Source organism: Echinops telfairi, unplaced genomic scaffold, assembly GCF_000313985.2.
Source record: "Echinops telfairi isolate 266 unplaced genomic scaffold, ASM31398v2 ScPeMD7_7469;HRSCAF=8507_0, whole genome shotgun sequence".
In the NCBI taxonomy this organism is placed as follows: domain Eukaryota; kingdom Metazoa; phylum Chordata; class Mammalia; order Afrosoricida; family Tenrecidae; genus Echinops; species Echinops telfairi.
The window spans coordinates 16,329,923-16,354,783 of NW_022111372.1; the positions used below are offsets into that span (position 1 = coordinate 16,329,923).

The following is a 24,861-nucleotide window of genomic DNA, read 5'->3' on the forward strand; positions in this document are numbered from 1 at the left end:
GCGCTTTACACAATTGATGTATGTATGGATTGTGATAAGAGTTGTATAAAATGATTTAAAAAAAAAAGACAGTGAAGAAAGAAAAGACCAAAGTGGATGGACAAAAAGACCTTGAAACTTCCTTTTAATTATAAGAGTATTTAAGGCAAATAATTTATAAATTATTCTTCTGTCATATCTTGCCATGTCCGACATCTCCCTTCACCCACTTTTCTGTTGTCCATCCCCCAGGGAGGAGGTCATATAGAGTTCCTTGTAATCGGTTCCCTCTTTCCTACCCACTCTCCCTCTACCCTCCCAGTATCGCCACTCACACCACTGGTCCTGTAGAGATCATCCGCATGTTTTTTAAATGTAACCAAATTGACATATTCGTGCATGGATTTATATTGCAAGAATGAAAAATGCACCTTCATTTCTATATTATTTTTCATCTTATTTTATTATTAAATAAAACAACAAACTGAAAACATTTTATTTATAAAATATAATACAAAACTTATTTGTTTATAATTTTGGTGTGGAATTGAACAAAACAATTTGTGTGTGTGTGTGTGTGTGTGTGTGTGTGTGTGTGTGTGTTACAAAGATGAACTTTGCATTTGCTGCAGAAAAATACTGGTGCACTCTTGCAATTTACATTTTTGCATCTTCCTCAGTTTGTGACCTGAGGGTAATGGTGAAGACCATCCAAACGGGTATCTCTTCCAGGACCTCTTCTCTTTTTGTTAGCCAACTCAGCATCAGTAAAGCAAGTAGAAGGTCTGCCTCTTTTTGTTGATCTATTCCTTTTTCCTTCAGGAAGAAGAGCTTCCGCGATGCTCATTCACAGGGGGTGTATATTCACTTCCTGTCATTGGAAAAATTAAATACTGTTATCAAAATAGTTTGAATAGCAATATAATTAAAATTTTACATTGTAAAATAAAAGCATTGAAATATAAAGCACATTTTATTTACAAATTCCATCCATATTCGCATCAGGTTCTTTGTCTGGGTCTGTACTGCTTCCATCTAGGTCATAGTTCGCCATTTTCCATGAAACAAATCACAGCCCATGCTGCGGTAATTTTTGTCCCCTTTGATTCAAAATACGAATGTAACAAATTCGTTACGTTTTAAAAAAGGGGAAATATATAATAAACATAATGTTTTTTATGAGTATTACACCTTTGACATAAAAACTACAGTTTTTTTCAACATATACTAAAAATATCAACACTAAAACTTCACTAGATTGAAAATTACTGTAAAATGCACTGAATGCCAACGACCACTTAACCTCAAACGCACAATCGGCCAAAACATGTGCCATGATTCAGGCATTTTGCCGCTAAAATGCGTGACGATTGGCACGCATTTGTACAAGTAAAATGCGACGAGTTCATCGACATCTTCGTCGGCTCCAAAAGCTTTATAATTTTGGTACCAGATATGTTTTAATTAAATGTTACGAAAACGTTGTGCTCGGTGTTGTGTAAAGTACGCTGTCATTAGTATCACATAAAAATAACGTTTTGTTGAAGATCATCCAACAATGGCTGCAGCAGTACATTGACTGGGAGCTGTCAGAGGTTCAGGCAGGATTCGGAAGAAGATATGGAACAAGGGGTATCATTGCTGACATCAGATGAATTTTGGCTGAAAGCAGAGAATGCCAGAAAGATGCTGAGATAGTTAACATGTATTGTGCCAAACTGGCCAATGAACACATGTGGGATTAACTGATGGGTGGAGAGAGAAATGGCTCCCTGAGCCTGGCTTTTCTTGTCTCTCGCTCTTTGATCATCGAACCAGTGTGCGGCTGCTTTGTTTGTTCTGTGCCGCCTCAATTTGCAAGCTACACGACCTGTGGGACACCTAACCTGTGGACTGTGTCGCTGTAATTTGAGGTTCCTTCAAGACCTTCTTTGCCACACTACTGGAATGTACATCTCTTGAACTGGGGACTGTCATCAGACTCTGTCATCTGGCTGACTGTGGTGACCTGCCTTGCTGTTTGCTGCCTGTGCCCAGATAGCCTGAATTGTTCTACAGAGGACTATCTAGTGGCCCTCAAGACTTGAAGGACTGCCAGTATCTCACAGCTGTCTCATGGGAGTGAATTGCACTGAGCCATTTTTACTGCTTTATAATTAACTGTTTATTTCTTATGTTATATATCTATCTATCTGTATAAATATATACACAATTATTAGCGTTCTGGTTTTGTTTCTTTAGAGAACCCTGTCTAACACAGATGTTCCTAATGTTTCCTTGGCTCTGGCAAGACACTTGGCTGTGTGGATCATCACAAACTGTGAGAAGAATGGGAAGAATAGAAATTCCAGAATATTTGAGAAGAGTGGAAATTCCAGAACATTTAATTGTGCTCACGCAGAACTAGTACATGGGTCAAGAGTCAATCGTGTGAACAGAACCAAGGAATGCTGTGTTTTGTAAAATCAGGAGAGTTGTGTATTACGGTTGTGCAACACCATACTGTATGCTGTTCAGTCTGTCTGCCGAGTAAGTACCCAACGAAGCTGGATCATATGAAGAAGAATATGGCATCAGGATTGAGAGAAGGCTTATTAACAACCTCAGGTATGCAGATGACACACCTTTCGTGCTGGAAGTGAGCAGAACTTGAAGCACTTGCTGATGAAGATCGAGAATTGCAGCTTTCAGTGTGGATTATAACTCAATGTAAAGAAGATCAACATCTTCACAATTGGACCAGTAAGTAACATCCTGATAAGTGGAAAGAAGAGTGAAGTTGTCAAGGATTCCTTCTTGTTTAGATCGACAATCAGTGCTCATGGAAGCCGCAGTGATGAGATCAAATGACTTCTTGCTTTGGGGAATCTGCTGTGCGAGACTTCTGTCAAGTGTTACAAAGTAAGGATGTTACTTTGAGGACTAAGGTGTACCTGACACAAATCATGGTATTTTCAGTTACTTCCTATGCATGTGAAAGTTAGACATAGAATAAGGAAGACATAGAATATGAATTGATACATTGAAATTAGGATATAGGCTCTGGTAATAATTTATAAATATTAATACCAAAACTAATCCCAGGAAGTTAGATATTGAAAAAAGTCCCCAATAGCCAATTCTTACAATGTGATTATCTACTCCGTCTTCCTTGACTTCTCTCTTGAGTATATTTACCCATGTCGCTTGGTTCTGTGAATCACTGCAGTGTCCCACAGTACTCACAAAATTTTGAAGAAATGTCTCACTCGGTGGTAGCTTCAGCTCAGCCCACAGTCCAAAGTTCAAGCAGGGTAAGCCAGATGCTAGGCCAGAGGACACACTACATCCAAGGCTCTTTCCAGTTATGAGCTCACACCCCCTGCTCCCCAGCAGCCTTATTGTATATGCAGCAGGATGTTGTTGCTGGGAAGCCTTTTCACAGTCACTCACAGGTGAATCCTCTCAGGATCTTTCCTCACCTACTTACCAGACCCGTGTAGGGAAAGGTCATTTGGTGGGAGTTACATGGTGCAATCAAATTTCATTCAAATGTAAGAGTCTATTCTTCACTCCTAGACTGTATCTTATTTGTACATAAATGACCTGGAGCCTTTGGCAAGATGTTTCTAGTAGGCATTGGTCTGCTAATTTTAGTTAGGCGGGTTTTCCCCCCACGCTTCTCCAAAACAGGTTTCTCTCCCCCCCTCCCCCCACCCCCAGCTGTAGGATGTAATTTCTTACAGCCATCGAAAGAAATGGTAACTAAAATAACCATTAAGCAGAGAGTGTGGTCTGATTCATACCCTCTACTAAGGTTGAAAGCCAATCTCATCCCATTCTCCTAGTTAGCAGATCTTGTCCTCCAAAATGGACCGAAACCACAGGTGCTTGGAATCTGGAATGATTAGATATCACATAAGGAAAGGTCATATGAATCAAGTATTATTCTGGTCACCACCTCTTTAAAGTGTTGATAAGCATGGATGTTATTTTGAGGATTAGATGTGTCTGCTAAAAGCCATGGTATTTTCAATCACCCCATATGCATATGGAAAGTTGCATATTGAATAAGAAAGTCTGAAGAAGAATCGTTGCATTTGAATTACGGTGCTGGTGAAGAGTGTTGAAGGTACAGATCTGTCTTAAAAGAAGTACAGCCATTCTGCTCTTAGAGGCAAGGATGGGGAAACTTCATCGCACTTACTTTGCACATGATGTCAGGAGAGAGTAGGCCCTGGAGAAATACATCATGTGTATAAAGTAGCAGGGCAGCGAAGAAGAGGAAGGCTTTCAACCAGATGATGGACAGAGTGGCTGCATCAATGGGCTCCAACGTAAGAGCTTTTGTGAGGGCAGCACAGGGCCGGGAAATGTCCAGGGGCTTGAGTTCTGTTGTGACAGGGTTGCTGTGAGTCAAAAACACTTCAATGGAATGTCACAACAACAGTAACACACCCAAAGGATAAACTGCTAACAATGTGAGCCTGTGGGGTCTTTCACTTGTCATAAGCCAAAGTCAGAATTCTACGAGATGGGCCAGTTAAATGGACAAACCTGAGAATCTCAAACCACCAGATTCTCTCAGACCCTCAAGCTGTGTTTTCAGCTAGAGCAGAACGACCACTGATTCCTGGTTGTTGCTCTGGTCATGTACCATTGAGTTTGTTCAGCCCCATAGCAACCCTCTGGACAACAGAACGAAACACTTTCCAGTCTTGCGCCATCCTCCCTATTGTTACAGCCACCATGTCAAACCATTTCCTTGAGGTTCTTCGCCTTCCCCGCCCCCCACACACACACAACTGACCCTCTCTCTGTTACAAACAATGACGTTCACTGCCACACACTGTTCTCTTCTGATGCGAGCCCCGGTGGCTATGAATTGGGCTGCTAAGCACAAGGTGATCAGTTGTAAACTATAAGGTCATCAGTTGTAAACTGCTAAACACAAGGTCATCAGTTGTAAGCTGCTCTGCAGGAGAAAGTTGAGGCTCTCTACTCCTGTAAATAGTTACAGTCTCAGAAACCCTCTCCTGATTTATCGGATCCCTGGGATTCAGTATGGACTCGATGACAGTAAGAATTTTAGATTTCGGTCTCGTCTAATAACATACCCAAAATCTGTGCAATGGAATCCAGACACAATTTGCTTTTGAAGAGCATTCTGATATATTTCTTCAGAGGTGAATTTGTGGCACATGTACTTTTCTGGCAGTACACGGTATTTTCAGTATTTTTTACCACCACCGATACCCAAATGTGTCACTTCTCCTGGGGCCTTCCTTATTCATTGTGCAAATTTCATAGACTTATATGAGGCCAGCTTGAATTTCTTGCAGCTCCCTGATGGTGTACTGATGCAACTGTTGTTGAAATATCTTCAGCAAAATTTCACTTGTCTGTGATATTAATAATACTGTTATTATTAATAATTCCCACATTATCTTGCACCTTTCATTATACTATTGTATTTTGACTTCTCAAGCTTCCCGTTGAAATTTTCTTTTTAGTTCTTTTATTTCATCATTTCTTCCATGTGTGTTACTGACTCGCTCAAGAGCAAGTTGCAGAATCTCTCTTGACATCTACTTCTGTCTGTTCCTTCTTTTCTCTTTGTGACCCTTTTCTTTTTGATCATTTTATTGAGGGCTCTTACAATTCTTATTATAATCATACATCAATTGTATCAGGCATATTTGTACATATGTTGCCATCCTTCTTTTTTAGACAATTACTTTCTATTGAGCCCTAGGTATCACCTCCTCTCCCCCTGCAGCCCCCCATGAACTCTTGATAGATTATAGATTATGATTATTTTCATAGCCCACACCGACCACTGTCTCCTTCCCCCATGGTTTCCGTTGTTCTTTCCCCTGGAGGGGTGTGTGTGGTTGTGTGTAGATCATTAAGATCCGTTCCTCCTTTCTCCCCAGCACCGCCCCCATCCCTTCTGGTATCACTACTCCCATTCCTGTTCCTGGGTTCCGTGTGTCTTATGCTCTTATCTCTTAGCTGTACCTGGGTACATGCTCTGGTCTAGTTCTAAGTGAGAGGCAGCACTGGAGTCATGATAGTAGGGGTTGGGGGTGGGTGGGTGAGGAAGCCTCAAGGAACCAGAGTAATATTGTGTGTTTCATCGGTTCTCTACTGCACCTTGGTTGACTCATTCCTTCCCTGTGATCCCTCTGTGGGGAGATGTCCCATTGTCTACAGATGGGTTTTGGGTCTCTGTTCCAACCCCCTCATTCTCAACAATATCTTTGTTTGTTATGGGTCTTCTGAAGCCTGTTACCCATTCCCAATGACACCTCATGATTGCATTGGCTGGTGTGCTTCTTCCACGTGGGCTTGTTGTTTCTCTGCTAGATGACCACTTGTTTAGCTATAAGCTTTTGAGATCCCAGACACTTTATCTTTTAATAGCCTGGCACCATCAGCTTTCATCACCACATTTGCTTATGCACCCATTTTGTCTTCAGTGATCCTGTTGGGAGAGTGAGCATCACAGAATGCCAGTTTGTTAGAACACAGTGTTCTTATGTTGAAGGGGGCTATGAGCAGAGGCTGGAAGTCCATTTTCTACCTCAGTGTATTGCCATATAAGCATATGTACGTAGACCAATACCTCTATTTTATGGATTAATGTAATTACATATAGACACAGCTATGCTAATATTCATAGCTTTGCTTCCTAAATCATTCCTGTTTCCTTTTACCTTCCTTCTGCCCCACCATCACGCTTGCTCTACTTCTGCTTCATAGTAGCTCCTCTCAGCTAGATTGATGTTGTGCAAGTACCCCCAGGATCTCTATATACTCCTCATTATTGATTTTAATTCCCTAATTGTTCCCCTATCTATGGCGTTGTTTAGGCACCGCACCCTTACCCCAGCTCCTTCTTCCCCAAGTCCCTTTGGGACTGTTGGTCCCATTGCTTTCTCCTCGAGCTTGCATCCCATGCCTGTCTTACATAAGTAGGATACCAACAGTGGCATAGACCAAACAAACGATTGAGAAAAATAGAAAAGGAAAAATAGAAGAAAAAAACATGCATAATTCCAGGTGTGTCCGCTGATCTTTATGACTATGTCCCCACTGGTCCTGGAGGAATTTGGGGAGATGCCCCTCCTAGCCTGCAGTGTATTTGGGAAGCTTTTTAGGGACTTTGTAGCTTTGCTTTGCTCCTGTGACTGATCTGTTATGTCCCCTTCTTGGTTTGCCACTCTGCGGGGGTGGGGGTGGGGGTGGTCATACCTCATTTTCTTCTTGCTGTGTGTCCCCAGTGTTGTCCTCTGTCTCAGTATGCTCCAGGAAGGGCACAACATGTCATGAACTGTTGTCAGCCCTACAGTTAGTCCCCTCTGTGCCTTAGCGGCTCCACGCATGGATGTCACCCTCCGTGCTTGGTGTGCCGATATGGGGTCTAGACCTACTGTCCCTTTCTCTTTGTCCTTCTTGGTTTGCTTCCCTGTGGTCATGGTATTCTGGCCCCTCACCCCAACCTGCAGGTTTAGTGTTGTTCTCTGTCACATGTACTTCTGGAGCGGGACTTTGGTTGGGGCTGGCCCTGTAGCCCAATCTTTTCATGCGTTCCTCCTCGTGGCTACGATGTCCTCATGGTTTGGTGCACTGTGGTGGGGTCTGTAGGCACACTCCCGATTCTGTGAAGACATAACCAATACTCTCCTCTGGGTGAGTCTGTGTCCTGCTCCCCCCATACCATCATCTCACTCTCACCCCCCTTTTCTCCCTCTCCCTTTTGCCCTTTCCCATTTGTGTTGGATTGACATGTACCTCCTTGGGTTTGCCTTTGTTGTTTCTTGTGGGATAACATCAAGAATGTCAGATATTCTATCATTAGAATTCAATGTGTCAAACCTCCTCTTGAGATATGCTCTAAATTCAGGTGGAATATACTCAAGGTGGCACTTTGGCTGCTATGAGCTTGTTTTAATTTTCTTCAGCTTTAACCTGATTTATATATGAACAATTTCCACAGTCAGCATGTGTCCTTGTTTTGCCTGATGACCTTGAGCTTCTCCATCATCTCTTCCCACATATATAGTCAGTTTTATTCCTGTTTATTTTGTCTAACTAGGTCCACGTGCATAGTCGCAGTTTAGGTGACAATGAAACGGTTTTATTCTTATAAAATTCTACAATGTGATCTTTGGTTTCATTTCTATCACCAATGCAAAAATTTCCAACTGCTTATTGTTCTTTCCTCTTTGTTGTTGACTTTCAAATACCAATCAACAGGATTATATGTTTGATCAATCTCAAACTGAGGAAGTTGGTATAATTCTTCAATTTCTGTGTCAAAAGCTTTATTGGTGGTATGTAACTTTGAGTAATAGTTACATTAATTGGTTTCCTTTATAGGTTTATTGATATTCTCCTATCACAGATAATATTATAATTCAAGATAGGTCTTAGAACACTTTGGAAGATGAGCATGATGTTTTCCTCTTGAATTTAGTATTCTCAGCAGAGTAAACTATTTAATTGTTCAACTCAAAATGGTCAATATTAGTGATCCAATCCATTTTGGATCACTAATGTATTAGGATATTGATCTTTATGTATTCCACTTCATTTTCTGTGATTTCTAATGTTTTCTTGATTCATACTTCATATATTCCATATTCTGATTTTTAATGGATTTTTTGCAGCCAGTTCTTCTCATTGTGATTCCTATTTTATCAGCAAATGGAGGTCCCCAAACCTTTACTCTGTCCATGCCATTAAGGCTGTCTCTGCTTTGAGGAGATGCCTATTTATCAGTTTTATTTTGGGTTCCTTCCAACCTGAGTAGCTCATCTTCTGGCACAATGTTGGACACAGTATTTGGCACAATAATGTTTCACTGCTATACATATGTTTTTCAGTGGCTAATTCCACAAAAGTTGAAAATGGAAAAATGGTTGAAGTTATCAAGGATTTTTCCTTACTTGGATCTAGAATCAAATCAGCAGTTAAAAGATAAAATGGGATATAGGTCTATAGACACATATTTATATGTTAAGTATTAATGTAGCAGATGGACTTTGGGCCTCTGCTGAAGTCCTCCCTCAATGCAAGAACACTTTGTTCTAATAACCTGACATTCTGTGTTGTTCACCTTCCCAACACGATTGCTGAAGACAAAATGGGTGCATACACAAATGTGAGGAAGAAAGCTGATGGTGACCAGCCATTATAGGATATAGTGATTGATGTTTTAAAGACTTGGAGTTAAACAAGGGACCATCTAGCAGGGAAGCAACAAGCCCACATGGAAGAAGCACACAGCCGATGTGCTTATGAGGTGTCGACGGGATCAGGTACCAGGATTCAGAAGATCCCCAATCAATCATATCGATGGGAATGAGAGGGGTCAGAGTGAGACCCAAAATCCATCTGTATACTATTGGACATCCCCTCAGGGAGGAGTCACAAGGAAGGGATGAGTCAGCCAGGGTGCAGTAAACCATTGATGAAACTCACAACATTCTTCTAGTTCTATAATGCTTCCCTTCCCCCAACTATCATGACCCAAGTTCTACCTTACGAATCTGGCTAGACCGGAGCATGTACACTGGTATAGATAAGAGCTTTTGACACGTGGAACCCAGGATAGATAAACTCCTCAGAAATAGTGATGGGAGTAGCAATACCATGAGGATAGGGGGAAGGTGGGGAGAGAAGGGGAAGAAAGGCGGAACTGATCACAATGATGGACATTTAACATGCCCCCCCCCCACCAGGGGGTGAACGACAGAAATGTGGGTGAAGGGAGACAGCAGATGGTGTAAAATATTAAATTAAAAATAATTTCTAAATTATCAAGGGTTCACGAGGGTGGGAGGGAAGGGGAATGAGTTAGTTAATTGTGCCAACCTGGCCCATAATCACATGTGGGGCTAATTGAAAGGCAGAGGGATAAATGAGTGGTGAGCCTCGCCTTTCTAGTTCTCGGGTCTCTTGCTTTGTGATGGTTGCACCAGGGTGCAGCTGCTTTAGCAGTTCCCTGCTTCAGCTTGAAGATTGACTTGCTACAAGACATCCCCAAGGAGAAGCCACATGGACCTATCCTGATGCAGCCTGGGTGCTGGAGCAGCCTTGTGGAGACCCCTGCTAGTGCTGAGATGCTTATTCGTTCACTGACTCAACTTTCCTCCTGCAGTCGGCATCATTGCCTCTGTTTTGTGTGGTGGAGGACTTTGTGGACTGGTGTTAGTTTAATGGGTTAATGTTGGACTTATGGGCTTGGGCAGAATTGGGTTGGGATATTTTTGTGATGCACACTTTCTTTACATAAAACTCTCTTATACATGAGTTGCTGTGGATTTGTTTCTCTAAAATATCTAGACTAATACAAGGAAAGAGGGGAAAAAAGAGGAGCTGATACTAAGGGCTTAAGTAGAAAGAAAATGTTTTGGAAATAATGTTGGAAACATATGTATAAATGTGCTTGATACAATTGTTGTGTGGATTGTAATAAGAGTTGTATGAGTCCCCAATAAAATGATTTATAAATAAAAAAAGATAAAATGATGCATTGCTTTGGGTAACTCTGCTGCAAAAGAGCTCTTTAGAGTAATGGAGAGCAAAGATGTTACTTTCAGGACTAAGGTGTGCCTGACCCAAGCCATGGTATTCTATTGCATCATATGCACGTGAAAGTTGGCCATTCAATTAGGAGATCATAGAAGAATGGATGTATTTGAAGTGTGGCATTTTGAAATGATCGTAGACCACTAACAAGGCAAACCAATTTGTATCGGAAAAAGTAAGGCCAGTGTGCTCCTAAAGACAAGGATGGCAAGAGTTCATCTCACAGACTTTGGACATATTGTCAGGAAAGACCAGTCCCTGGAGAAGTATATCATGTTTGGTAAAGTAGAGGGGTGGCAAACATGAGGACTGTCCTTGATGAGATGGATTAACACATTGGCTATAATAAATGGTTCAGACATAGGAACACTTGTGAGGATGTTACAAGATAGACCTTGCAGTGTTTCATTCATATATGTATATGCATACATTTCTCTATATATAATTTCCTTATTGTCTCACTGAGGCAGAACATATTAAGACTTCTGTTTAAATTTTTTTTCAAAAATATTCTTGCCTAGTGATTTTTTTACTCTCTGCCAAGTAAACATGGTATTTTGAGCACGAACTCATCAGCATTAATTGTTTCTACCTTTTATCAAAACGTATCTTATGTAGACACTAACTGACATAATTTCCATATGTTCCTTAATTTTAAAGCTAAAATGTTGAGTAGGAAAAGATCAATATGCGATAAACTTTACATCAGACTGAATGGCTGTTTCTCCCTAGAAGAATGTGACACTTGCTCAAACATGTTGAACAGCTGGCCTGCAGCCAAACTCAAGGCAACTGCACATGCTATATATAATCCTCATTAGAAATTATGGATGAAATAAAAGGAAGCAGGTGAAATGAAAGGAACGTTACAGGAGATCTGCAGAGAAACACGTGTTGAACACAAGAGCTCTGTTCTGACCACCTGTGCAACATCTGAGGTGAGCAAATGCATGCCTTCTAATGAGGACACCACTGCGGGTCCGGGAAATGCTCAAGCAAAGCCTGCTCTTTCTCTATTTTAGAAAAATTGGAATTTAAAAAAGAAGAGGAAATACGTGCAAGCACATGGAATACAACCAAGATATACAGCAAAACCATGTAAACTTTTAAGAGAATTGGGAAACATTTTACTACAATAACCTTCTAACCCAATGACTTTAAGTGGCTTGGGAACTCAGGACATGGTTTTTAGAGAAAATTGAGACTGTCGCCTCTTTATTATTATGTTAGTCTGGGCAGACTAGAGAAACAAATCTAGAGACACTCATATGTGTATAAAAAGAGGTTTATATACAAGAGCAACTGAATATTGAGAAAACATCCCAGCCCAGTCCAGATCAAGGCCATCAGTCCAATATTAGCCCATATGTCAGATACCAATCTAGAAAGTCCTCTTCAGACTCATGAAACACATGTAATGATGGTGAATGCAGGAGGATCACAGGTCAGTGGGTTGGAAATCTTGTGAATTCAGTGGCGTTGTAAGCATCTCAGTGCTGGCAGGGATCTCTATGTGGCTGCTCAGGCTCCAGAGACCTGGTGGCATCAGGGTAGATTCATGTGGCTTCTCTAGCTCCCAGGGTGTAGCACCATGTGTCTTGTCAGTAGAGCATCTCTCAGGGAGTGAGCAGAGAATGTGTCTCCCAGGGAGTGAGTAGTGAGAGAGAGTCCCTCCGGTCTCCAAGGAGGAAGTCCACATGTTCCCAGAATCTTCAGGGGAAGGCCATACCCACACAGAGGCCTCATTGGCTATGACCCGATTGACAGACTAGACTCCACCCCTTCACTATTAATCCTCTCATGTCCCAAATTGACACCAGATTATGTAACTACCATAAGGATCATAATTCCAGGTACTCTTATAAATTGTAATCTTGTACAGGGATTTAGAAAAGCATTTTGAAGTTCCTATTAATAGAGAATTCATATTAGAATAAAATAGAAAAAGAAAACAAAATAGTTTTTTGCCTAACAGCTAAATGTCAACTCATAGATATCTGTTTATACAATTATTTTCACACAGATAAGGGTGCAACAAGAAGACAATGTCCCATAAGATGATTACCTGGTCATTTCTTTGATAGAATCAAGAATTTTATCAACTATTTTGTTTGCTATCCTAAGATTTTATGAGTGAGTTTTCATTAGTTGAAACAAGAGGATGTCTGTTGATGACTTCAAACCATTCGTTATAGGCATGGAATCCACATTAGGCAACTAATGGAAAAGGCCATATTCCCTAAAAATGTTTTCCTCTTTAGTTGTAGCTACTTGGTTTCATATGCTTCACTCTAAAATTCCCAAACCCTAAAGAACTAAACCCATTGCTGTTTATTCCAACTCACAGAGACCCTGTATGCAGAATAGAACTGTTCCCATGGAATTTCCAAGACTATGAATCTATAATTAACTTTGTTATTGATGGCATAAAATAGCAAAGATCTAAGAAAGGGAAGCTAACATTCCAAAAAAAATTATCTTTCTAGGCAAGAGGTACAATCTTGCCCACTGACCTAAGAGAAATAATTTACTTTAAAATTAAATATTAATTATTCTCTTTTTCTGATGAAAATTGATATTGTAGGTATATTTCATAGACATCAAACAGCTCCCTCAATCGTATTTTTAAATATTTTCATAGTCATGTAGTTTTAAGAATGTTGTCTGAAATTGACATTAGGAAACAAATATTTTTTGTGTGTGAATCCTTTGGGGATTTGAAAAATGTTCTGCAAGTGAAATAGTTATTAAATATTAATCATCTTATTCTTCCTTCACTTTCTGGTTGATACAAATATACAAAGGAAAGTCTAGAAAATTAAAAATAATTGCATATCAAGGCTAATATAAAAATTTTAACAAAACTCAAGGGGTCATTTTCCAATATCATTGAAGCTTTGCAGTGAGTTTGTGGGAGTGCTATCCGAAATAAAATAAGGTTTTAAATGGATCAAATGATTTTTAAAAATTATTTTATTGGGGGCTCATACAACTCTTCACAATCCATACACCCATCCATTGTGTCAAGCGCATTTGTACATTTGTTGCCGTCATCATTCTCAAGACATTTGCTTTCTACTTGAGCCCTTGGTATCAGCTCCTCATTTTCCCCCCTCTCCCCCCACTCCCCCCTCCATCATGAACCCTTGAAAATTTATAAATTATTATTATTATTTTGTCATATCTTACTGTCCGACATCTCCCTTCACCTACTTTTCTGTTATAAATCTCCCAGGGAGGAGGTTATATGTAGATCCCTGTAATCGGTTCACCCTTTCCACCCCACCCTCTCTCCATCCTCCTAGTATTGCCACTCTCACCACTGGTCCTTAAGGGATAATCTGTCCTGGACTCCCTGTGTTTCCAGTTCCTATCTGTACCAGTGTACGTCCTCTGGTCTAGCCAGATTTTTAAGGTAGAATTCGGATCATGATAGTGGGGAAGGGTTGGAGGAAGCATTTAGGAACTAGAAGAAAGTTGTATGTTTCATCATTGCTACACTGAACCCTGACTGGCTGGTCTCCTCCCCACAACCCTTTTGTAAAGGATGTCCAGTTGCCTACAGATTGGTCTTGGGTCCCCAATCTGCACTCCCCCTCATTCATAATGATTTGATTTTTTGTTCTTTGATGCCTGATACCTCATCTCTTCAACACCTCATGATCACACAGTCTGGTGTTCTTCTTCCATGTGGGTTTTGCTACTTATGAGCTAGATAGCCACTTGTTTACCTTCAAGCCTTTGAGACCCCAAATACTATATCTTTTGATAGCTGTACACCATCAACTTTCTTCTCCACTTTTGCTTATGTACCCATTTGTCTTCAGCAATCATATCGGGAAGGTGGGCACACATGGTATGATTTTTTGTTCTTTAATGTCTGATACCTGATCCCTTTGACATTTCATGTTCCATCAGTCTTATAAACATGAAAGCATGATAAAAGCTAATAAGGATGATTTTATTGAAGTAACTCTAAGCAGGGCAAGTCTTGGATTTATCAGTACAATCCAGAGAGCAAAATCCAATCCAAATAGTGGCTTCTGAGGGTATTTGGTATGTCAAATTCAAGTTAGTTAGTTCAGAAGGTTATGGAAATTTGTTTAGGGGATTCCAAAGGAATGTCTTGATAGATTTTCTGAAAAGACACAAGATGATTTTGGAACCTTGAAGATATTTTAAGAAAGTTATAAACTTCATTGGTGAGAAAAAGGCCAGAAATGTTGGACTGATGATTTTTTTCCCCAACAAGGACAATATATTGCTGATTCTTTGAGGGTAGATAGAACTGTCCTATGAGAATTTCACTGGGAAACTTTAGGCACATCGGCCCTATATCCTTCATTGTGTCTCTTCAGACATCGTTTTGTTGCCCAAACTTTAATAATATTGAAAAGGAATGTGAATTTAGCTTCTTAATGATGCCACAAGTTTTACAGGCTGTAACAGTTTGAGAGATGGAAAAACTGCCTTAAGAAGTGCATAGACCCAAAAAAAAAAAAAAAAAAAAGAAGTGCATAGACCTAGATAGAGAATATATTGAGAAAAACCAGCTTCATGTTTTTATATTTTTTGTTTAATAAATGATCCTATGATTTTGTAGTAATATTTTTGGACTTTTCATATGGGCCATAATTCGCTTGTAATAAAATTTGTTTTACAAATTAGTAAAACAATCATAGTCAAGTCCAGTTTTATTTTTTAGCTAAAGGGTCAAGTACACAAAGCCTTGAAATATTAGACAATCCAAGACAAAATATAGAAAATGTATTTTAAATACTTGAGTAAAATTGTAATGATGATATATTTCATTTTACATCCTGTGCTGAATTTAGCCAAGATTTCTGACAGTTACCTGTCCATGTACTGGTGCTATACTTTATGAATTTTAGTCAGCATAATTTTAATTTCCTGTATTATAAAGATATTGTTTGATAATTTCCACATTCTGTTAGATCACTTTTCTTTGGGTGGACATACATAGGGATTTCTTTCTGTCAGTTGATCAGGCAGCTAAATTTTAAATGTCTTGGCATAGATGAAAGGGCATTGTCATATGCTGGGTTTTCTAGAGAAGCAAAAGCAGTAAAGCTTACATATGTATATATAGAAAAAAATTTATATCAAGAAAATTACTCACACAATTGTATGTATGAGCAAGTCTAGGTGTGGGCAGGTTCCAAGTCCATGGGTCAGTTGTTAGGCTGGAGGCTTCTTCTGACTCACTTAGCTTCAGGGACTGATGCATCCACAGTTGGCAGGAAGATGACAGTCTGTGGAATGCTGCGGTAAATGAACATGCCATCAGATAACAGGCTGCTGACAACGAGGACCAGGAGGCAATATGGAAGACGATTGGCTGAATCCAAAGAACTGAAGGTCAATAAGTCATATACAGGATCCAAACCTGGAAAAGGCCAGCAAACTTTCTCACAGTTCACTTATCTTGCAAGGAGTTCAGGCCCCCAAGAAACTTACTTTCAGTTAAGTAAAAGTCACCATGACCATGATCTCAGTAAGGGCACTGTGTCCCATCCCATTGTGTCCCATTCCAATTCTAGCACGCTTTGTTTGGTCTCATCATATGACCTTTCTAGGTCTTGACTGCCAAACCACTGAGAATCCTGGGCTAGCTATGTTGCCACAAAACCTTACCTACCCGCATGAACTTGCAGCACTATTTTCAATTATTGAACATTTCAATTGGTATTCCATCATTGCTGGAGCCTTGGTTTGCACCAATACCTTCAGTGCAGCTTGTACTTCTTAGTTCAGTACCGTTTGTTCTTTATCTTAGGAATCTGCTACCTTCTGAAACGGTTGATCTTTGACCGATTCTTTTTGTCACTTTGAGGATTAAGATGGCCTGACCCAAGTCATGGGATTTTCAACCACTGCTTACACATGCAAAAGTTGGACAATGAATAAAGAAGACAAAATAATAATTGATAAATTTGAATTCTGATGTTGGCATTAATGTTAAATTGGGATGTCAGAAGAATGAATCTATTTGTGTGTGTGGAAGTAATACAGTCGTAAGTCATTAGTCTCGTGTACTTGGAGTATGCTATCAAGAATCCATCAAGAGGAATGCTCTGCTTGGTAAATAAAAGGAGAGATCCTCAGCAAGATGGGTTTACACAGTGACTGCAACAATAGGCTGAAACAGAAAGAACGGTGAGACTGGTGCAGGACCATGCGGTGTTTTGTTCAATTGTACATAGTGTTCTTTTGAGTTGAAATAGACCCAATGTCACCGAGCAACAAAAATGATGATGATAACTCTGTTATTGAATACATATTCATTAGCAGTCATTATCTAAAAGAACTTCCATGAATTAGCTAACTTATTTCCTCAAAAGAGCCTGAGAGCTCTATCCTATTATTATCTGATATTCAAAACACAAAAACTCATTGCCATCAAGTCGATGCCAGCTCATAGTGATCCCCGGTGGGATTCTGATACTGTGAGTGTTTAGAGGAGTAGAAAGCCCAGTCCTTTTACCCACGAAGCAGCTGTTTCAAGCAACCACCATGCGGATCGCAGCCTAATGCATAACCACTACAGTATTATCTGACATTATGAAGGTTGATTAGCTCACCACTCCACTGTCAGTGTTTTGTACTGTGCTGAATTATATGTTGCGGTGATGCTAGAAGCTATGCCACCAGTATTTAAGATGTCATCAGGATCACCCATGGGTGAAAAGGTTTCAGTGGAGCTTCCAGGCTAAGAACAAGCTACAAAGACAGAATAAACTCTCCACTTCTGAGGGATTAGCCATGTTGAGTTATGAATATAAGACAGATATTGTCAGATGTTGTGCTACAAGTTGATCACTTTTCAATATTTTGAAACACACTCAAAATATTACTGGAAGAGAACTGCCTGCTTAAGGTAGAGTCAGCCTTAATTATCTGGATGTAGAAAAAATGTAGGGCCTTCATTTACCTGTTAAATACAACTCAAAATGAGAAGAAAGAGTCGCATATATCCATTAATAATTAAACCTTGGAATATACAAAGTATGAATCTAGGGAAATTATGTCATCAAAGAAGAAATGGAACACAATAATTGATTTTCTAGTCACTAGAGATCTAAAATTGTCTGATATTAGCAATGTTGAGTTTGACCACCATATGGTTCAGTATGCTGAGAATGACAAGTCAAGAGGAAAAGTGTCAGATTCATCACTGAAAGAACATTGCAAGATCTATCTTGAAATTTAATGCTGTCTGAGATAGCAAAATATCTATACATCTACATGGAAGTCCATTTTTCATTCAGTCTGCCGTATTGTGGAGGCGTGCATGTTGCTGTCTTGTGGGAAACTGTGTCACTGGCATTTAAAATTCCTGCAGGGCTATCCAAAGTGAACAGATTACAGCTGAGCTTCCAGACTAAGACCAGAGTGCAAAGACTACCAAAAAAAGGAGGGGGGCGCTTTCCACTTTAAAGAAATTAGCCACTGAAAACCCTATGGATAGCATAGAAATATTGCCAGTTACTGAAAACCTGATGAGCAGAAGCAGAACACTATAGAGATAGTGCCAGAAGATGAGCCCCCCAGGTCAAAGGCATTCAAAATATGACTGGGGAAGAGTTGCCTTCTCAAAATGAGTTGACATCATGATGTGGTTGGAGTGAAGCTTGCAGGAATAAAGCTTCATTTGCCGATGAGGCACAAGCCAAAATGAGAAGAAAGAGCTGTAAACATTAGTTAGTAATTGGATCTTTGAATGAGAAAGTGTGAATCTAGGACAATTGGTATTCATAAAAACAATCATAATGAAAAAGAAACAGAACACATAAAGATCCATAATCTAGGAGTTAAGGAGTGAAAATGGACAGGTATTGGATATTTTGAATCAGAAAATCATATGGTTTACTATACTTCAAAGGAGAATAGAACTACATTCAGTGCCCCAGAGGATATTTCCAGGTCAATATTGAAATACAATTTCCACATCAACATTGAAATGCTGTTGTTGATGGGATATCTATCTGTATACAAGAAAATTATTAGTCAAATTTATGAACCAACCAGGAAAGCTAATCATGAAGAATTTTACCAACACCTTCAGTCTGAGATGTATGAAACACGTGATCACGATGCATTGCTAATTATTGGCAATTGAAAGGCAAAAGTTGGAAACAAAGAGAAAGGAATAGTAGTTGGTAAATATGGTCTTGTTAGAAATAGAGCTGTTGGTAGCATGAAAGAATTTTGCAAGACTAACAACTTGTTCAAAACAAATGCCTTTTTCAAAAACACATGAAAATTATAACAGTGAATTTCTCCAGATGAAATACACAGAAATCAAATTGACTATATATGTGGGAAAATACAATGGAGAAGCTCAATATCAGTAGGTAAAATCAGTCCAGACGTGGACTGTAGAACAAATCATCAGTTGTGCATATGTAAGTTAAGGTTGAAATCGATAAAATGAAAACAAGTCCACATGAGCCAAAATATTATTTGAAGTATATTGCATAGGAATTTCAAGAACATCTCCAGAACAGATTTGATGCATTGGACATTGATGACAGAAGATCGGATGAGCTGGTGGAGGACATCAAGAACATCATTCATGAAGAAAGCAAAAGGTCATTAAAAAGACAGGAAAGAAAGAAAACGTCAAAGTGGGTGTCAGAAGAGACTTTGAAACTTGCTCTTAATCACAGAGCAGCTAAGGCAAATGAAAGAAATGATAAAGCAAAATAGCTGAACAGAAAATTTTAAAGGGCAGCTTGAGAATGCAGTTAAATATTATAATTAAATGTACAAGTACCTATTATTAGAAAACCAAAAGGAAATAACACATATATCATATCTTAATCAGAATGAACTAAAAAAAAATACTCAAGCCTAGAGTTGCAATTTTGAAAGACCCTATATGCAAAACATTAAATGATGCAGGAAGCACTGAACAAAGATGGAAAGAATGCAAACAAATGGCATAGATGATGAAAATTTCATAAATTTAGCAAACAAATCGAAGAAATGATGAAAACTACTGAGGAGAAAAATGGAAAGGATAGCTTGAGGAGAAAATGTAGAATATTATAAAGATATGTGCAAACACAAAAAGGAAGAACATGCTCAGTAGATCTCAAGCTGAAAGAATTCATGCAAAATTCAATGCTTGAGTTGCTATATAGAAGTATTCCATGTATAAAATATTGAATGATGGATGCATCAGGAAAAGAAGATGAAAAAAATATATGGAGATACTGTACCAAAAAGAATTGGTGAATGTTCAACCAATTTCAAGAGATAACATATGATTAAGAACTGATTATATCATCAGAAGAAGTCCAAGCAACACTGAAGGTATTAGTAAAAAAATTAAGCTCCAGGAATTAACGGAATACCTATTAAAATATTTCAACAAGCTGTTGAAGCACTGAAAGTTCTCACTCCTCGATGCCAAGAATATGGAAAACAACTACCTGGCCAACTGACTGGAGGAGACCCATATTTGTGGCCGTTACAAAGAATGGCGATCCAACAGACTTTGGAAGTTATCAAACAATAGCATTAATATTACATGCAAGTACAATCTTGCTCAAAATAATTCAGCATATTTACAGAGAATTGCTAAAAGTTCAAGACGGATGCAGGAGAAGACATGACAGGAGGGATTTCATTGCTGATCTAAGAAGAGTATTGGCTGAAAGCAGAGAAAAAGAGAAATATGTTTGCTGTGTCCTGTGGAGGATGCAAAGGCATCGATCTTGTATGGAAAACACTGGGAAACTATGAAAAACATTGAGAAGAGTGAGAATCTAGAACACTTCATTTGTGCCCATGTAAAACCAGTATACAAACCAAGAGGCAGTTATTTCAACAGACCAAGAGGATACTGTGTGTTTTAAAATCAAGAAAGGTATGTTTCAGGGTTGTATCTTTTCAGCATGCTTACTTTATCTGTATGCAGAACAAATAATTCAGGAAGTATAATTATATGAAGAAGGGCATGATTAGGCAAAGGATTAATAACAACAAGTCACATGCAGATGACACAACCAGTATGGCTAAAGGTGTGGAGTAATTAAAGTATTTGCTGATGAAAATCAAACGCTGTCACCTTAAGAATGGATTACAACTCATTGTCCGAATCCTCACAATTGGACCAATAGCCAATATCATGATAAAACAGAGCATTGTTGTTTTTAAAACTTTTTTTTTAACTTTGATCCACAATGATATGGAAGCCAGCTGCCTAGAAATCAAAGAGCATATTGCATTAGACAAATCTGATGGACAAGGCCTGTTTAAAGTATTGAAGAGCAAGGATGTTACTCTTGAGAAGTGAGTTGTGCCCGACACAATCATGGTATTTTCATTTTCCTCATATACATGTAATATTTGGATAATGAATTATGAAGATCGCTGAAGAATTCATTCATTTGAATTATAGTGTTGGCCAAGAATATTTAAAGTACCACTGACTACCAGAAACAAATAAATCTTGGAAGGAGTGCAACCAGAATGCTCCTTAGCCCTATAATGCCTGAATTTTTAATTTCAGGAAAAAAAATTTTATTTTTATATTTTACTTTCATAGTTATCAATATACATATTAATATACACATTTTAATTAAATGTTATGAAAACATCATGCTTGGAGTTATAGGGTTAGAGGAGGATGGTGAGACTTTGTCTCACATTACTTTGGGCATGTCTTACACCATCCAATACATCCGTTCACCTACAAGTCTGTTATTCATTCCCCTGGAGTAAGATTATACAGTCACCATTACTATCAGCTCCCCCTACTGACCTTCCATGCCCATCTTCCAGTATCCTTGGGGAATCATTACTCCTTTTACTGTTTCTGAAGGGTTATCTATCTTGACTTTTAGGCATCAAATGATCTTAATTATACAAATGGTCGTACTGATGTCTAGCAAGATTAATGAGGTAAAACAAGGACCATAATAGTAAGGGGAGGAAATATTAAAGAACTAGAGGATAGTTATAGGTTTCATCAGTGTTATACTGCAACCTAGACTTAACATCCCTTCCATGTGGTCCTTCTGTGAGGTACTCTCCAATTACCTTACAGGTGGGTTTTGGGTTTCCACTTTGTCCATGCTCGTCACATCAGTTTGATTGCTTGTTTCTGAACTTCTGATACCTGTTCAACACTTCATAATCACACAGGCTGGTGTGCTCCTTACATGTGGGCTTTATTGTTTCCCTGGTAGATGGCCACTTGCTTGACTTCAAGTCTTTAAGACTCCAGATGCTATATATTTTAATAGCTGGGTAGCATCAGCTTTCTTCACCACATTTGCTTATGCACCCTTTTTGTCTTCAGAGATCATGTCAGGAAGGTTAGTATCATACAGAGACAAATTATTAGAACAAACAGTTCTTGTACTGAGCTAAGATTTAAGCAGAGACCCAAAGTCCACCTGCTTCCTTGTTGTGTATACATACACACACAAATACACCTATGTTTATATATTCATATATGTGATTTTCTTTTATAGTAGTCAATGTTTTGTTTTTTTTTTGCCAATGGCATGAGAACAGATATCAACAATACATATGTGTTTTATGTTTGGTAGAATATACTTACTTATCCATAAAGAAAAATAAATTTTCCAAAAAGAAAGCCAATGTAAATTTATCAAACATCATAAAATTTTCTTATGTCAATAAACACCATAAATAATTTAAGTTGAATACAATTTGGATAAATATAAATCATGCATGACAAAATGTTAATATTCTTAGAATCCAGAACTCACTTCCATCATTATTAAAACATTGCTGTCATATTGAAAACTTCCAAGAATATGACAAGCAATTCAATAAAGTAAAAACACAGTTGTTGGCTAAGAAAATTTTTTAAAAATCATTAATAATTAGATAAGTTCAAAGTAAATCCTAAAGTGATATTCCTATATTGAGTAGAATCAGGGAAAATGGGCATTTTCATGAACTCTGTGGCAGTAAAATTGGATTTACCTTCTTAATGGTCAATTTGGAAATGTCACTTTTTTTTGCCACATTTCTGTAACTCTTAATCTAAAACTATTTCACAATTAGCCTCAAAATTTAAGGAGACACTTAATTGTATGATCAAATATTTACCATGTATAGAACTATCTCATTGCTGTGTGTTTTTGTTTGTATTAAGAAACAAAATGTTCAAATATAAGATATTTTAGGGAACTGAAAATAGAAGTTTATGATAGAATGCTGTGTTATGTACAAAACATGCTGCTGGAATACTATTTAAAGCTATGGTAAAAATGTTATTTGTCTTTAAATGAATAGAAACTTTACTAAATATTATGTATCATGAGTCTTGTAAGACTATGTAAAGAACATGTATATTCAATAGGTGAATATATCTACATACATGTGAATGCCCATATATGTTACATGAAGCAGTAAATGGCATCAATTTTCTTGGTATACCATTACATTATGCTTCCCTTAACAAAAATTAAGCACCATCTATAGAATGTCCAGAAGAGCAGGGGCACTGATTTTCCCTTCTATTAGAGACCAGTGTTCTGGGAGATGTGGCATGGACTGCTGTTGGAACCACTGGAGTTTTTCTTCAGACAATATATATATTAACCTTCCTTTCAAACTAGCACAACTCAACATCAAGGTCAGCTATTCATTATTTACTATACAAGCACAGATCAATTCCTTAGCAGACCCTCCAGTATTGGCAGGGTCTAGACATGCTGCCAGTGGCCAAAATGGAATTTGTGCCACGCTCGAAGAAAAATGCCATTTCTGGTTAACCACATGGGTCACGTTCAAGAACATATTTGTCAGTTCCTGGATGAAGCAAAAGAACAGCAGGCCCAAGCTGTACATGGATGGACCCCAGGTCAGATGTCTGGTCTTGGAGCTCCTGTTTACTACCTTTCCTATGCCCCTTGTCCTATATTGCTCTCTTACTTTCTTGTTAGATCTTGTGTTTTTAATGTTCTTGTTCCTTTAGTCCCTTCCAGGGTAGAAACTGAGTTTACAGATGATCATGCAGCCAACCTGGTCCCGCCCACCACTCAACCAGTGGTAGGATTCCAATAATTTAACAACTAGTTTGCCATCCTAAGGACCATTTTAAGTATAAAAAAGATATACTAAAGGTAGTTTATTATTTCATATATTTTATAATTAAATAAGAACAATAAAAGAGGTACACAAAACTAGATTATAAGCATTTTAAAATTTAATGCAAAAAAATAATACCTGGCAAAAACAATAAAACTGTTAAAGATATTTCCATATTGCTCCTTGATTGCTATCCTCACTTGCAATATTCTCTGCTTTTATCTGAGCACCAACAGCTGTGTGATTTCTCCTTGGCCATCCTTTCATTGTAGGAATAGGATCCCATTCCTTTATAAGTAGGCCAATTAGACAATAGTCATTGTGTGTTCTCTGAACATATTATGTTCATCTTTTAAAAACCCCTTTCCACTAAGGATAATCTTGCAGCAGTTGTTATTATACTGTTTTTAGCTCACGGGAATTAGGGGCAAAGCACAAAGCTTAAACGAATGATAACATCTCCACCCTTTGGTTGCTTCATACCTTTTCTCTTTACCTTTTATGTTTGTTTCCTGAAGTAACAAACATAGGGAATGAAAATGTAACATTTCAGAAAAAGTAAAATGAGTTTTATGAAACCAATGAATGGATATTATAAGCACAGTTATAACTAATTTTTTATACCTATGGACAGAATGAAGATTATTACAGGTGCTTAGAATATGCTGGTGTGTAGATGAACATTTAAAAAGGGTAAGGCATATAAATTTGTAATTTCTACATTAGGCTGCTGCCCAGCAGCCCACCCTAGAGAAACCCCTGATTACAGTGCCATTTTAACAATCGTTTCACTGAATTCAACAAAATATTAGGTATAGTTTCCACCAACCAGGGTGAACCTGGTGAGTCCACCACTGAGTTCAAATCCCTTAGATCAGACTGCTACCACAGTCCGTGCAGATGCCTCCCCCTAAGTCCTTGCCCAGAGAGGAATGGAAGTAGTGGCATCCAAGTCAGCTCAGCTCTAGGTCCCTGTTCAGCAAGAAGTAATTACCGAAGGATGATCCCTCAACTTCCAAAATAATGTGCATGGTATCACTTGGCAGGGTGGTGTGGGAGGTTGGGAGGGATGTTAACTAGCCAGAGGCTGGCAAGGGGGAAAAGAGGTGAGAGTGGGAGGAGTCTGACAGCAATTGTAAGAGAAAGGAGAGGTGGAGGCTCCTTTAAGACACCTTTCTTCATCAATTAAAGAGACTACAGGCAATG

At 38.6% G+C, this 24,861-nt stretch overlaps 1 protein-coding gene across 1 annotated transcript in view; it reads left to right on the forward strand.

Moving 5' to 3' along the window:
* The first annotated feature begins 1,338 nt into the window (after positions 1–1,338).
* The window catches only part of LOC101639677 (growth/differentiation factor 9-like), a 42,023-nt gene continuing 18,500 nt past the window's right edge, over positions 1,339–24,861 (forward strand). Inside the window, 1 exon segment of the mRNA XM_013007347.1 lies at positions 1,339–1,425. Within this exon segment, the coding sequence (XP_012862801.1) occupies positions 1,339–1,425 (87 nt within the window).